The sequence below is a fragment of the Capronia coronata genome (assembly GCF_000585585.1).
Source record: "Capronia coronata CBS 617.96 chromosome Unknown acBCG-supercont1.7, whole genome shotgun sequence".
Classification (NCBI taxonomy): Eukaryota; Fungi; Ascomycota; class Eurotiomycetes; order Chaetothyriales; family Herpotrichiellaceae; genus Capronia; species Capronia coronata.
The window spans coordinates 1,136,466-1,152,253 of record NW_006912899.1 but is presented as its reverse complement, the minus strand read 5'-3'; the positions used below and the strand labels follow the sequence as shown (position 1 = coordinate 1,152,253).

Sequence of the window (15,788 nt, the reverse complement as noted above, 5' to 3'; positions counted from 1 at the left end):
GTGTCAGAGGGTAGAAGATTGAGTTGGAGTGCCCCGGAACCCTTGGGCCCAAATTACGGCTTCTCCTACAAGGCTGGCCTGAGATGGGACTGCACAGGGCAACAGAAGAGTGGCATATCGAAGGATATTGTAACGGCTGCGGAAAACTTCATCAGAGCTATCTCATAGCGTCGTCCAGTGCCATTGATGGCGATGGTCCTGGAATGGATGCAGCCCATTGTTGAATAACGTTGGGCATGTGTGAAGTCAGTGGTTAAACTATCACCCTTGAAGACAACCAGGAAACCCCTGGAATGGCAATGGCACTGCCAATGTATGGCCTTGATCCATGTAGGTACTCTGTACAGTTCCTTGACGCTCGCATTGGGAACGAGGCATGGCTAGCCGGGCCACGGAAAGCAAGTCTAGACAATTGGCAGATGACTCCGATCAATACGAAACAGAGAAGCATGTGGTCGTGGGCCGGAGAAGACATTTGGTTGACTGAGACAGATAGCACTTTGGGGGCCATGAGATACTTCGGATCTGGCGGTCAGTGAGTTAACAGATATGTGCGTAAAGTTCGGCTGAGCTGTCAGCAAACCAGTCGTTCCGCATCCGCGAAAGTGAGGCGTCAACTTCAGGCATCCCCAAAAGACAGTCAGACAAAGAGTCCAGTATTTTTCCAGAATGCGTGACGAGAAGGTATGACCGTGACTCTGGGCGCTAATTGATGAATATGACAGGTCTTTCCACCAACAATAACATATACAAGTATGTCAGATACAAATGTCTGGCCCCTATCCCCCACACCAACGCATTGTTTCGCTTCGCCAGAGCGAGGCTAGGACCGGGTCGGCAATCTGGCGTGTCGATCATGGACCCTTCTCAGAGCTCACAACATCCGATGAGTCTGGGGGCAGACCGAAGATACCGGCTCGCAGCGATATCAATAAGAAATACTTAGAACCAAGGCGGAGGGAGCAAACAGCACATAGTTGCCGGAAATGCAGGCAGAAGGAGCCTCCATGGAGTAGATCCCCGCAGGGCAAATCAAGATAAGACTGCGGAACTATGCAACAGCAGACAAGGTATGTGAAACCCGCATTCACGCGGAAAGGATAGAGATGCATCGCCGTCATTTGGACGACAGGTAGTTAGTAGGTAGATGGTCTGGACGTGAACAACCCGCTGACTGCTCAAGCAGGAGGTTGGCCAAAAGCCACTCAACCCAAATATGCAAACGACTGTAAGACTCATGTGGGAGTAAAGTACAGGTTTGAAATTGACATCATGATGCCTCGGACCTCGACTGGCGCTCAACATTTCGCAAGAGGCCTTTCAAGGCAACAGTCTCATCATAAGATCCCTGCGGTGTCCCTTCTTCTCATGGTGAAAATACGACTCGGTGCTCAGCAAGACTCTTGACCGCTATACGCCACAATGTCAGAGCGATTCCGGGCCCGGCCTGGTAGGGATGACCCTACCTGCCATTCTGCCACCCTGCCTTTCCCAATTCGTGCTCAATTCAACGATCCGGGGCTGGCTGACACCGTCCTATCTCACGCCAAAGAGCCAACGCCTACGATGAGACTGCCTGCGTTCTGAACCTGCAGCCTTCCCATTCCCCTTCAGCCCAGCAATGTCGGGTGAACAGGACGATGATTTTTGTGTATCCCGACTCTCATTCCATTATACGCCCAAGTCTATGTGCAACCAGAATGGTACGCTTCTCCCAGTTCAGCCAATAACAGAATGTATCTGAATTCAAGCCACCTCCCCTGCCGTCCGCTTTCCCCTTTGAGATGCCACAAAATGTACACCCGCCAACGACTGAATATTTAATACTGTCCACAAAACTCCATCCATGCTTTTGAAAGAATATATTCCCTCTAGGATCTCTCCCTCTTCGTCTTACACATTTTCCTTCTTGCTCCTAGAAGTGCTATAGAAAAGGATATCCAGCAAACCAACGACTGACTGCCTGCCCCAATCGACTTGGCCTCGTCATTGGCTCTGGAAGCAGCAGCAAGACGGCCCAACCGACACCCTCTGGATGACATCCCACTGGCAGGATCTGATGGAGACAGACATGACTAGACAGAAAGAAAATACACTTAGTTAAAAGTGTGGCAAAGTCATACAACAACATCCGGCTGTATGCAATAAATGATATTTCGAACCTATGTTCAGTCGCCTTGACCTGCAATGATGATGCAGTTGCAGGAGGCCTGTGAAGAAAGGCTATTCTTTACACACATCGGACAAATTGAATACTGACAAAAGCTTCGTAGAAGCCGATCCACAAAGCGGGGTTGGCTGCGCAAGCATTGTTGTCGTGATTCCATGGCTGCTTCGGCATGCCTCATCAGTCATCCTGTTCCATTCATCCTTTCGCGTTATACTTGTCGTTGAAAGCATTGACAGCTAACAGTCACGTCAGTCCTTAGGTTCATCATCAAATGGGCTTCCCGTGGGACTTACCAATGGCAATTTGCCTGTACAACCAATTCCGACTGCCCTCATCTGTGACGGGAATGAACGGGCCATTGGCGCCTCCCTTGAGACCAATGCTGATACCCGTTCTCTCTTTGCTGATGGTTTGCACGTCCGTCAACCTGACATCCCACTCCATGCGAAGTTTCTTGGTCCGGATCATGAGAATGCGGCTATACGTGATCACAATCATCATATCACGGCCCTCGAGTTCAAGATGGGCAATGTAGTCCTCGGTGAAGTACTTGCCATCATCGCAAGTCTTGAGCCAGAATTGTCCGAGAGCCTCGCGTTGGGAGTATGGGCGAACAATTCCATCCATTCCAATGAAGCGAGTCAGCCGCACACGGTCGAGACCCTCGGCGTCGAACACAGTAGTCGTGTTGCGGACCCCTTCGGCCACGTTGGATGCAAGATCAAAGGCGCCAATTGCTGGCTTGGTAGCAAGACCAAGCATACCCTTTCCAACACCCTTGACGAAACCAAAAGCTCCTTCTTTCTCTGCCCCTTCAAGCGGATGCCGAGCCAGCCCCCCAATACCACTTGCCAGGCTCGACGCGAAAGCGTTGCCACCAGAAGTAACGCCGTAAAGGGCATGCTTCGGACGATTGCGGCTCTTTGACATGCGTCTCTGGTCTTGGAACTCCTTGTCCATCGTCGCCGCAGCAAGACCCTTTGACATGGACCCGGTAAATTTCGCCATACTGTCACTGAACCCGAAGACCGATTTCTTGACGAAGCTGCTCGCTCCCTTGGCGATACCGATGCCCAGTTCCTGAGGTCGGTCCGTCATTACCAGACCTTGGTATGGTTCGTAGAAAATGTCGGCAACACCTGAACTGACACTGTTGAATAACCCAACAGGATTGCCGAGAAAGTCTGCTGAGCCGAGGATCATGTGAACTTGTCGAAGCACCTCCTGCGTATAATGGTTCTGGATATTTGTCATGAGAGCCGGGACTGATATCCGTGCATTTTCCAGCATCAGTGCGTTCAGCCTGATGGGGGCATCATTGACGTTTCCAATTGACATTGTCATGACATTCACAAAGAACATCAACGGACTGTCCACAAAGGTGTCTTCGGCGTTGACGCGCTCAGTTCTGACGAATGATAGATCCAGCTGGATTGGTTGTAGATGGAGCAGCTCGAAATAAACGTCTTGTCCTTGCTGCTCTCTTGTAGGCTCGGGCACGTCCAGGTCTTCGTCACACAATTTTCCCTCCTTCTCTTCTGCCCAAGATGCTCCCGGCACTTTCAAGAAGTCGAGCATGGCGAAAATAAAATCTTCATCCAGCTCGATGGTTATTTGCTGAAGCAGTAGAGTTGCGTATTTGACGTACAATACACCATAAGAGTCATCTTTCACACGCGTGACCATAGTGTGGAAGATGGGGTGCGCTTCCATCTCTTTGCCAGTCTTTGGGACCACACTGGGATATAAGAGGATAGGGAAGATACCACCGTACAGTTGATTGTCAATCTGGATCCATTTGATGGTGGCATTCAATGTTTGATACAGTTTTGAATCCCCGTATTTGAACTCGATCTCGCGGAAAGTGAGATACAGAAGTTCTTTGAGCTTGCTGTTGACCAGTGAAATGCCAATACCTGCCAAGCGAAGTTCAGCCTTGAAGTTGATTTCTGATTCAATCTGCTTCACTTCGAATCCCTGATTGAGACTGGTCTGGGAAGCTGTGCCCTGCCCTGCCTTCTGTTGATACAACGATTTAGATGGCTTGTAGTTCGAAAGCACCAATGTTTGAGTTGGCCCATCTGCGACAATGTTGACATCGATGACCTTCGGAGGTCCCCCAGGTTGGCTTGGAGGCAACTTTATGGGTATCAAGTTACCTATCTCGACGAGTTTGACATATCTTTCCCTCCCACGAGCAGTCAGGACGAGTTCTTTGTTCTTGGAAGCAGGGTAGTCCCAAGCATAAGGCATAATGCTCCTTGGTGGTAATTTGTACCGGATGGGCTTCCACCCACTCCCGGGGTCCTCTTCCTCATCTTCCGCAAGGTTGGGGTTTGCCTGGAAGAATAAGAATTCCGTGTCGCTTTCGTTTCGCATCGAGAACGGCCAGTGCTTGGTCTCGATGCTGAAATGGAGGAACAAAGTGGCATCTTCAAGGATGATCTCAATTCGTATAAGCCGCTGCCTCTGGCCATGCTTCGCCAGTTTGACATGAGTCATGCCGACGTTCGAAAGGTTGAAAGGTGCCGACCAATGGTTGTTGACACCGGGGAAGCACAAGCAGAGTTGCTTCTCTGGGCTTTGTCGCATGAAATAAATTGGAAGGAGGTCGTTATTCTTCATCTTCATGACATCAGAGGAACCAGGTTCGCGCAACTCCAGGTCTTCTCCGATCTTGTTCTTGAGCACATAGCGGGGTGCTATACTGACAACCTTGGTCAAACTGTACTTGCCTTCGCCTTCTGTCACTGACACGCCAACGTGAAGTTCTGATTGAGCGGATGATGATGGCACAACGACTTCGTACGCGCTACCAATTGCGTCAAAGCTCTGAGGCTTGCTCCAGGTGGATTCGCCAATCTTGAGAAGAGATCGGTTCTTGCGATCATCGGTAGCGTAAGAGTATAGCATCGGAAGAGCTTTACCACTGCCCGAGCTTGTTCTCGTGCCTTGTGATGTCACGGCCTTAGAAGATCCGAAGAACGCTTTGCTTTGTACGCTCATGTCGAGCCCCGTCTTGTTCAGGACAACATATGGGCTGTAGATAGACACCCGAAATGCTCCCCCACTGTCCTTGATATTGGTGTAGTGGATTTTGAGCCTTAGCTGGGCACCGTTATCATCCTTCAACTGGAGTACTTTCTCGCGACGGAACTCTTCTTGGGTGTCACTATTGATGATTGCAAAATCACTTTGCTTGAAAGGGCTGTCTTCAATCTCCACGCTCAGCAAAAGTAAGTGGGAAAGCTCGACAACGTGGACGGGGCTGACGCCTCCCTTTCGCAAAAAGTTAGTCCAATCTTTCTTTGTGTTCCTGTCGTAGATTCGGTATTTGAAGTCGTAGGGCAGGAGATTTTGAACCTCGACTGGCGCTGATATCTGTATCCTCATGTAGGGGTAGCTGTTTGTTATGGGATCTCTGGGGTCATAAGACGCGTGCATCTGGAAGAAGAACGGAGGCGACCCATCGCTGCCATCTGACTCGCAGGTTATCGACCTGGTGGACCTTTTGAGGAGGTCTTTCCAGAACAGCTGTTCGTTCGACCAACCATACCCAAAGCCCTGATCTGGCCGGACCAGCAGAGAATGCACATAAGCCGCCCCAACTGGGGCCGGCTTGCCCTCGCCAGGAGGGATCTTCTCGATTTTGAGAAGGTGACCATCCTTGGGAGAATAGATGCCTAACTCAATTGGGATCTGAGTTTTGTTCTCGACCAGTAGGGGCGACCGGAAGATGATGTATTTGACATTATCAGCGCCTAGCCTCACTTCGACGAGCATCCGATGCTGTACATTTTCCTTGCGGGGTTTGAGATTGTATAGTGTTTCACCCTCACGGATAACGGCGATACGGCTGATGCTATCAAAGCCACTTCCCTCGAGTTTAACACCGACCAAACCAGCATTGCCTTCGGGCGACAAATTCTCACGCATAGAAGTTGCATCTTCAAAGCGCCACGGGTATTCTTCTCCGTCCTTCAGCTTGGCTGCCGAGGCATTGTCGTTCTTCTCGTCCGCCCAAACACTGAGGTCGAAGCCCGTCTGGTTACGGATACGATAAGGTGCATCGGCAACCCGTGGCTTGGAGAGTATGTCTTCGTCTGTGGAGAGGAAGTCGAATGACTTCGAGGCCAGTGCTATCGTGGCCGAGGTTAGTGTCAACTCCATTGTCTTGTGAGAATACAACTCGATGGACATCACTTCAGGCTGTAGCTGCTTGGAAACGTGAAAGCCCAGTGTCCAGGGTTCGATTAGAGGCTCCCATGATGACTTGGAAAAGTTGTACACATTGATGAAGGTGTCAAGCTTGGTATCAGCTGTCATGGCGCCAGACCAGTCGCGAACATCAACGTCGAACTTCTTTACGCTCATGTCAAGGAGAGGAAGTTCATGTAGATCTCCAATCAGAACTACTCGTATGCCGCCGAACTGGGCGATCAGCTCTTCTCTGCTCATGACCACCGATTTTTTGGGGGACTGTGCCGTTTCGGGCTTCGACACGGACTTTGATCTCTTCGATCTCCTTGCCGTTGTCATCGTCTTGCCTGCTATTGATTTGCGCCTCGTGGATGGAGCTTTCGACGTTCCTTTGACCTCTTTCAGTTTTCTGGGCTCAGAGTCTTCTTGAATGTTGGCCTGCGGCATAGTTGCTGATGCTTTGCTGACGATCTGCATAGCAAGCAGGATATCACGCAAGGACAAACGCAGCACAAGTGGTTCGATGTCGATATGGATGGACGTAAGAGAGGAGTCTTTGCCCAGACTGCGCCTGTCCATGGACATTTGGATGCTGAAGTCATCAAGAATCCTCAGACGACTGGTCTCAAACTTATCCATGCGGCACAAGAACATTCCCACCCTGGTTATCTGTAATGTAGTGGCGTTCTGCTGGGACACCAGAACTTCTTTGGTTCCCAGCACAATAGCTTCGGTATTGGAGATAGCTGGGTTGGCAATTAGGATAACTTGGGCATCAACTATGTTGACGCGGAATGAAACACTCATGGCAGATTCTGGTTTCGGTTCATCTGTGCTTGGCGTGATTGTGGTTTGTTCCTCTTCTTCAGATGTACTCTGCTCACTACCCCCGTTCAGATCTTCGACTTCTGCGATCGATTGAGGTTCGTCGGACTGAAGTGCAGTGTTGGCGAAGGCCTGGAGAGCGAAAACATAATCCAGCGCCACAATCACACGTGGACTATCAACGGTAAGCATGACGATCATATGCCGGTCAGCGCCTCCGGATATCGAAACGCTAGCCATAAATTGTTGTTGAACATCAGTATTGATCAATGACATGATCTTCCGGAACTTATTGGTTTCCATAGTGCGACTGTCCCTGATTGTGAAGGAATGAATGAGAAGCTCGGCCTCCAAAGCACCGTCGCTGACCATCCGTACTTTGATGTTGGTCTCATTCAACGAGAACTTCGAGATGCTTGCGGCCTCAAAGCTCTCGATCGGCTCACCCTCCTCTGCCAGAACGAGTTCCAGGCCGATCATCGGTGCTTTGAACACAAAGTTCAACTTTGTCCAGACGTCGTCACCAGCGCCGAGTTCTGGGCCTTGGAATGACGGAGGTGTGAGCTCCTTTGAAGTCGGCTCCTCTGACTGGCTTGCCATAGCAGATTCCGTCGTGGAAGCCGGTAATTCTTCGGCAATCTCATCGTCTGATTCCTCTTCCATTGCAAATGCGGCCGGGATGGTCTTTGAAAGCTCCATGAGGAACTTGAATTGAGTCTGGGAAACTCTCAGATTGATTGGTGACATTGTACCATCGATCTCAAGGTCCGGTCTCTCAAGGCCAGCTTGGTGTTCGAGATATCGTATTTTGAAATCAAGATCCACCTCATCAATCATTTCGAGTTCTTGAGACCTTCCATCTTCATAATGAAATTCTGTTGTCAGGCGGATATGTCTGATACCTGCCGATAGCTTGTTCACGAGAGGCCCTCCGGGTTGTCCTTGGACTCCCACGAACCTGTTCTTTGCGTAGATCTCACCAAGGTAGGCTGTCAAATTGTCGCGCGGCCTGTCATCAACCATCACCCTCGGGAAGACGACAATCGGAGTCTTGATTAAGACGTCAAAGTGCATCTTCTGGGCACTTTCTTGGACCTGTGTAGCTTGGCTCGCGGCAGCTTGTCTCGCAGCATTAAAGATAGCTTGCATCTTTCCGAACTTCACACCAAACTCCATGATCTTCCGGAATGGTTCTTCCACGAAGTTTAACTTGATAGAACCAGACCGTAAATAGATCCCCGAGTCATACCCAGGGTAGTCTTTCCTGGAAGAATCGAAGGTCTGGTACTTGAAGTCCGCAAGTTCATCCCCTTCAATTGCGATTAGCCGGCGGAGAGGTGAATCTTCAGGCGCTCCCTGATTAATATCATCGACCAAAGACAGACTACCGAGCCTTGCTTTGACCTGCATAGTGCCTGCATCAAGGAATACTCCAACATCGCCAGAATTCAAAGACAATGTCGCAAGACGCACGCCATCGTTGTTCAGGATAAGAGCGATACTGGTCAGTTGAGCCTTGATTCTGATCTTATCCGCCTGCTGACTGCCATCTTGTGGAGATTCATCCAGATCATCTGCTGCCGGGGTATCTTCCTTCTCCTCGACGACACCGGCCTGTTGTTGATCGTTTCCAGCGAAAGTGGTAAGCACGAAGTCAAGAAGTGTCAGAAGAGTCCTTCTTGTCACTATGACATTGATAGTAGACACGGAGACGTCAAGGTTAGTGGCAATACCCTCATAAGTCGAATTGAATTCTGGGGACTCAGGATTGACCTTGACGAATCTCAAGTTGAATAAGTCCTTGCCCTCCTCAGCCTTGAAGCCCTTGGAAGAGATTATTTGCTTGAATTCTGGGATTGGGTCTTCTTCGATGTGGTCATCGACGGTCAAAGCTCGGAGCAGGACTTCTGCCACCATATCGTACGGGCGGAGGTAAAAACTGAGGAAGAAATGTTCCGCAACCAACTCGACCAATAGCTTATCTGGCTTTTCACCCTCTGGATCTGACTTGTAAAGGGAAGCCTGCAGCTTCTCCACAGTGAAGTTGATTTCGAAGTTGCGTTGATGAATGTTTGCGGGTGTTTCGGGCTTGCCAGCTGGTTTAGTTGATGCATCCTCGGAGTCTGAGTCTGGCTCAAGAATAGGAGCATCTCTCATCTCCAGCAGCTGCACTGATTTCCTCTTCGCTTTCTGATCATCGGCATAGTCTTCCTCCTGATGTTCACCAACGCGGCCGTTCGCTTTCGGATCCTCGCTCTCGAACTTTGGTACTGCCACTTCCAATAATCGCATCAGGTTCTTGTACTTCTTGTCGGATATTGATGCCTGAAGAACAGGCAACGTCCCAGAAATACGTATCTTCGTGATATCTGGGGCTTTGGGGACTATGGAGTTCTCGAGCAGGAACGCCATGTTGATACGATCGATGATGTGCATGTGTTTGGAGTCGTCCCGATTCTCCAGCTGTGCCCTGGTTGCCTCAATGCCGGGTCCAATGAGGACTTGAGTGGAGTCAAGCTTCAGGTGGAATTTATCGTACATTAGTCCTTCAAGTCGTTTGAAGTCTTCTTCGGTATACTGCTGTCTTTGTTTACCATGGATATCCCGCATGGTCTCCTTGTCGACGAGCTCACTGTTGAGACTCACATGACCGGCATCCAGGATCATGCAGAGAGTGCTTTCCTCCGTGATACTCTCTGGAATGATGAAAATGGGCGCTTGGATGTCTAGATTCGCATTGATAGTTTTGTGCTCTTCCAAGGCGAATTCGAGTCCTGCACGGGTCTGTTGGCGAATTTCCTCCACAGTGGCGCCAGCAGTCTCCAGCAGAGCACCAATTGATTCCATTTGACGCTCGGGGGGCTTGAAAAACTTCGCTATTTCAACCACAAACCGAGGATTATGGATGAATTCGAGGCTTTTCACCTTCAACATGACCTTTGTATCTGCGCTTTCGTCCAAGGGATTGTTCTCAAAGACGAGGTGGAAGAGGCTGTTTCCTGCAATTTGAAGTGCAGTTTCCCCGTCGCCAGCGTCACTTCCGCTCTCAAGGCCATTCTCCGCTTGATCCTCTGCGAGATCGTCCTTAGGTTGATCTTCCACTCCCTTGACTTTGACTATTTGTGGGAACAACGTGCCCTCGGTCGTTCCATCGTACACTCGGAAACCACCAAGAGCTAAATCAACCAGCATAGAGTCGGGGCGTTGCAGAGCTTTAGCGCTGAAGTTGTCGAAGACAAGTTGGAGAATTTCGTTCCCTTCTCCATGTGGGTCTCTCTTCAGTGTGAAACTGCCTGTTCTCAGACTTGATTCCACTTGCAACTTGATGGTTTCCCGTGGCAGTTCCACACTTTCGGCGATGGCCTTCTTCTCGTCCCAGTCGATCGCACTGTACAGCTCTTTGAGCTGCTCCTCTGTCATGCCTGCCTGATCGTCGCTCTGACTGTCCGGTGGTTTCGAGCCCCATATCCAAGCAGACCAAGTTTGCTTCTGGGGCTCCTTCTTGACTCCTATGTCCTCCTTCCTCAATTGGCTCCGAGCAAGGGATCTCCAGAATCGCAAATCCTCATAGCTCAATTTGTACTCGAGATCGTTGAAGTCTTTTGTCTCTTGCTCCGTTAGTTTCTGCTCCCTCTTCCTTTTCTTGAAGAGTTCGATATATTGGAGTCTCATATCTCTGCGTTCTTTGAAATAGCCCCAGGTCCATCTGTGGTTGCGGTCATGAATTCTATTCAGAACCGCACTCCCAACAAACTTGAGCCATGCTCTCGGATCCTCCTTGGGGCTTTTCTGGGGCTGGTCCTTTTTGAATTCATGATGACGGACAAAATAATGCATGAGATCAACAAGCATCAACGCATCACGATATTGGTCTTCATCGAGGATGAACCCGAGCTCCTGGAACAAGAGCCGGGCTTTTATTTTGGGTCGATCAAGTCTTCCAGTCTTGTCCATCTCAATCCCGGCGCGTCCGCTCACTGGTTTCAGAAGATATTGTGAATTGGCAGTTTCTTCTATACCTTCGCGAAACCTTCTGATCATTTCATCTTTGTCGATGTCTTGTGCATCTGCGCCGACATCTCCTCCTTTGCCAGTTCCGAAGAGGTCGGCATCACTGTTCCAGTACAGTGCCAGAGAATTCAACACCGCGAGCTTGTGGGTGTTTCCTGAGGTAGATTGGATGAAAGTTGGACGCCATTCTGAGTCGGTGCTGACAGCGCTCATCTCCTTCAATGTGATTCCGACAGCGAATGGGTGGCCTGGGGTGGCTATTGAATCTTCATATCGGATATGGACGTTCTTGATGCTCACTTGGAGATTGTCGACAATGGCAGTGACTAAACTCTGTGTGAAAGATTGATTCTTCTTCTGTTCTTCCGGGCTCATGGCTTCAGTGTTGCGTTCCTTCAACAACTCGGCGCTCTCGAGCTTCTCGAGCTTGACAGCCACAGCCCGCTTTTCTTCCTCCTCCGCATCATAGTCATCTTCCTGCTTGGGCGCCGAGAGTAGAAACACATCCTCGATGTTGACTTTGACGGGTTTGCCACGGAGGTTTGACCAAGGAATTGATAGGGTCAGTTCTCCAAGCCGGCCTTCGACCACATTGATCGGCAGGTGCAGTTGATCTAATGCCTCTCGCCGGAGCTCAAGATTCCGTAGTTTGACGTCTCCGGACCATATGCCAACATTCAATTGCTTCGGGTCGAAGTTCTTCACATACATGCCCAGGAAGCGATTGAGCAGGTTGGCGACCAATCCTTCCAACATCTTGGCTCGTGTCGGCCGTTACCCAGGCGGGGTTAGAAGTCTGGACTATCTCAACGTTTGAAACATAGGGACCGTTTGATTAATTCACCACGAGGCGCGAGGCAGAACTGATATCTTGGTGATGGGATTCCAGGAATTCATGCACTTGGACCAAGGTCAATGCCACACAGCCACCTTCAATGGTGGGGAGAGGACCTAGAGCTGCTGCCCAAACCAGGCGCGATGCGGCAAACAGAATGAACCAAAGCAGAAGTTCCCTCTTCAATTGGATGAGGCAAAGGTTGATCGCAACAATTGACCGCAGCAATTGAGATGCGACAAAACAAGATACAGGTAACTAACTGATATGAACTTGGAAGTCAAAGTCTGCCTGATGCCGTGTCAGGTCGCGGTTACGTCACCTTAACACGCCAGCTGCTTCACCACGTGACACGATTGCCTTCCCACGTGATCCAACTGCGCCGGCATGCTGAGTACGAATCACTTCGCGTTCATCAGAGTTTACAGAGTGCAACTTAAGGTACCTACCAACCAATGCTGTCCTATTGACGTGCCTCGAGGTACAAAGGTGCCTACCCACCTGATTTCGCGACAAAAGTACCATACAACGTCACTTTCTACCCTAATTCCCTGCTGGGAGTCGCGATTCACCTATTCACTTGCGGGCTCACATGAGGCGGCAGTCATCCTTCCTACCATGTGGCTGCGCGGCCCGAGTTAGCCAGGCATGGGCATCCGAATCACCACCTGGAATGTGAATGGCATCCGGAATCCCTTTGGGTACCAACCATGGAGAGACAAAAAGACGTTCCAGGGCATGTTCGAGACCCTGGAGGCTGACATTGTTGTACTCCAAGAAACAAAGATTCAGAGAAAGGACCTACGAGATGACATGGTTTTGGTGCCTGGGTGGGACAACTATTGGAGCCTTCCGAAGCACAAGAAGGGTACAAATGTGATTGATGTAATGTGCAATATATTCTGACTTCTGCAGGATACTCGGGCGTCGTCATCTATACACGAAATTCCAGTTGCGCCCCCATCAAGGCAGAAGAAGGCATCACCGGCATCCTCACTCCTCCAAACTCCACCATAAGCTTCCGAGACATGCCGGCTGAAGAACAGATTGGCGGGTATCCAAATTACGAGCAATTGTCCACATCTACGTGCGATCCTGCTACCCTCGATTCAGAAGGTAGATGCGTTATTCTCGAGTTCCCAGCCTTCGTCCTCATAGGCACGTACTGCCCGGCAGAGCGTGACGAGACCCGTACGCATTATCGCACGAGCTTTCTCAATGTCCTGGATGCGAGGATTCGCAACCTTGTCAAGATGGGAAAGAGGGTGATATGGACCGGCGACATAAACATATCACGCGAACAAATCGACAGCGCCGCGGTAGAGGAAAACATGAAAAAGAACGGCATTAATGCTACGGAGTGGATTTCAACTCCTGCAAGAAGGCTTCTGAATCAATTGCTTCTCGGCGGAAAAGTTCATGGTGAAAGAGACGAAGGGCGAGAGACACCAGTCATGTGGGATGTGTGCCGCGCGTTTCATGAAGGCCGCAAAGGCATGTACACCTGCTGGGAGACAAAAGTCAATGCTCGGCCTGGCAACTATGGGTCCAGGATTGACTACATCATCTGCAGCCACGACATGAAGGACTGGTGGAGTGAGTCAAACATTCAGGAGGGTCTGTTAGGCTCGGATCATTGTCCCGTTTACGGTGTGCTAAAAGAAAAGCTGATCCTTGATGGTAAGGAAGTACACATTCTGGACATACTCAATCCGCCCGGCATGTTTGAAAATGGCGTCCGGCAACGACAATGGTCAACAAAGTGCTTGCTCCCATTGTCAGGGAAACTGATTCCAGAATTCGACAAGAGACAGAGCATTCGAGATATGTTCACAAGGAAGCCAACACTGCAGAAATCTAAGAGTACCCTTGAGGAAGATAGGGTAAGCCACCAGGATTCACCGCAGCCAATTCCTTCCACAATCGCAATCGGGCAGGAAAAGACATCATCACAAAAGAATGATTGCCCTGGATTGTCGAAATCTATGTCCAACCCTTCCCTCGCTTCGAAACCGGTCAACGGCAAACGCACCGCGAGACCGCAAGAGCACCTCCCAACGGCGAAGCGTGTTAAATCAGCGTCGCAGGGGACACCCAATGGCACTGGGAAAGGCCAACAGAGCCTGAAAGGCTTCTTTTCAGCGAAAGTGCCTGCCAACTCCGGCAAAGAACAGCTACACTCCGAAGCCCTCGCAGAAGGCGATATGACTCCACTGTCCGCAGTGCCGGTGACAGATAACGGAGTGGCAGGCATGGATAGTTCAACGTCGGGGGCTTCCACGCCCATAAAAGACCATGACGCCACTGATCTTCTACCAGCAGATAATACTGCGCGTCAATCGCCTAGCACAACGACGGTCGTGACTACTTCGCCAGCGAAACCGAAACAAACCTGGGGAATGCTGTTCTCGAAGCCGGTGGCCCCCAAGTGCGAACATGACGAGCCTTGCAAGATCATGGTAACCAAGAAACCAGGCGTCAACTGTGGTCGATCATTCTGGATGTGCAATCGCCCCCTGGGCCCTAGTGGGAAACAGGAGAGAGGAACGCAATGGAGATGCAACACATTTATATGGGCTAGCGATTGGGATACACATACCCCTGCGTAAAGTTAACGTTACCGAGAACTGGGGAGTCTTATTCTCGTCCATCATGCAACCAAGGGTTGTCGCTCCCTCCTGCACCATCCAACACGGGCCTAAGCCTGTGGCCCACCTAGAGCGGTACTGTCTTTCGACACATGCGGTTCAAGGCCGAGGAGTCAGAGGCCACATGGATTACCTCTTGATGTCTTGTTCGTGGACACTGCATGTCTCAGAATCAGAAACAAAGCATGCCGTAGGTGCACCGACGCACCACGGCCATCAAGGGTCCAGCACGCATGGCAGATTACACTCGTAGCACCATTCCTCGTATTGGTTGACTTCCTCTTGCAGCGCTTATGTCAATGGAGCGTACACAGGAGGTGGAGCCCCGATGCAGCGCCATGGTATCACTCAGCCGAGATGGGTTGGTCACCCCTAAGCTTTGACCGAGATTGCGACGTACTGTCGAAGGGCAGCTCCGTATCTCAGCTGGCTCGACTCGGAATATGACTCATTATCTCAAGGCGAACAGCATTCCGATATGTTCTCCACATAGGTTCGCAATCCGTGGACTGGAACGGTGTGAGGCCTGTTGCAAACCACCCGACTAGCACCCTTCCCGCTTGTCGTTTCTGCGGACGTGAGCTATGTCGTGTTCCCTTTTCTGTTTTCCTGAGCTTCACTAGCCTCTCTCCGTTCTTAGCCACACGTATTCATGATTATTCGACCACCTTAAAAGGTCAAAGGTGTGGCTTTACAACAAGTATGATTCTCAAAAGTGTGTGGTTTGACCGTGGGTCTGGCGGGCGTCAGTGATACCATCGACGTTTTCCGCATTCACAGCTAAGCCCACTTTGGGAAAGCAGCTTTCCCAATTCGGCTTTTCGTGACTTTTCATGCACCGAAAACGCGAAACAGATCTCAGATCTCCGCAGGCTTTCCCTCATTAGGCAATTTGGCAGATTGCATTTCCCGATATGGCACCACACGTGCGGCAGCCTTCTCTACCAATTTCACCCACGATTTCCTCTGATGCTGATATTATGAATTCATGAGGAACATTTACATGGTAGGGGGATAGTTGTGCTGGGGAATGTGCTGTGCCGAGGACTAGTTGTGCCGGTGTGTCAACGTAAAAGGGGGTTGCTAAAAACGTACAATT

The 15,788-nt window shown here is 50.3% G+C and overlaps 2 protein-coding genes across 2 annotated transcripts; one reads left to right on the top strand and one right to left on the bottom strand.

Moving 5' to 3' along the window:
• Positions 1-2,365: 2,365 nt before the first annotated feature.
• On the bottom strand, positions 2,366-11,962 carry A1O1_07973 (uncharacterized protein; the record flags this gene model as incomplete). Its single annotated transcript, XM_007728837.1, has 2 exons — positions 2,366-2,406; positions 2,464-11,962. 2 exons carry the CDS (start codon positions 11,960-11,962, stop codon positions 2,366-2,368), a joined length of 9,540 nt encoding a protein of 3,179 aa, XP_007727027.1.
• Positions 11,963-12,689: 727 nt separating this feature from the next.
• Positions 12,690-14,650, top strand: A1O1_07972 (AP endonuclease 2; the record flags this gene model as incomplete). The annotated part of the gene is made up of 2 exons (XM_007728836.1): positions 12,690-12,909; positions 12,957-14,650. The coding sequence occupies 2 exons, from the start codon at positions 12,690-12,692 to the stop codon at positions 14,648-14,650; spliced, it is 1,914 nt and encodes a 637-aa protein (XP_007727026.1).
• Positions 14,651-15,788: the final 1,138 nt, after the last annotated feature.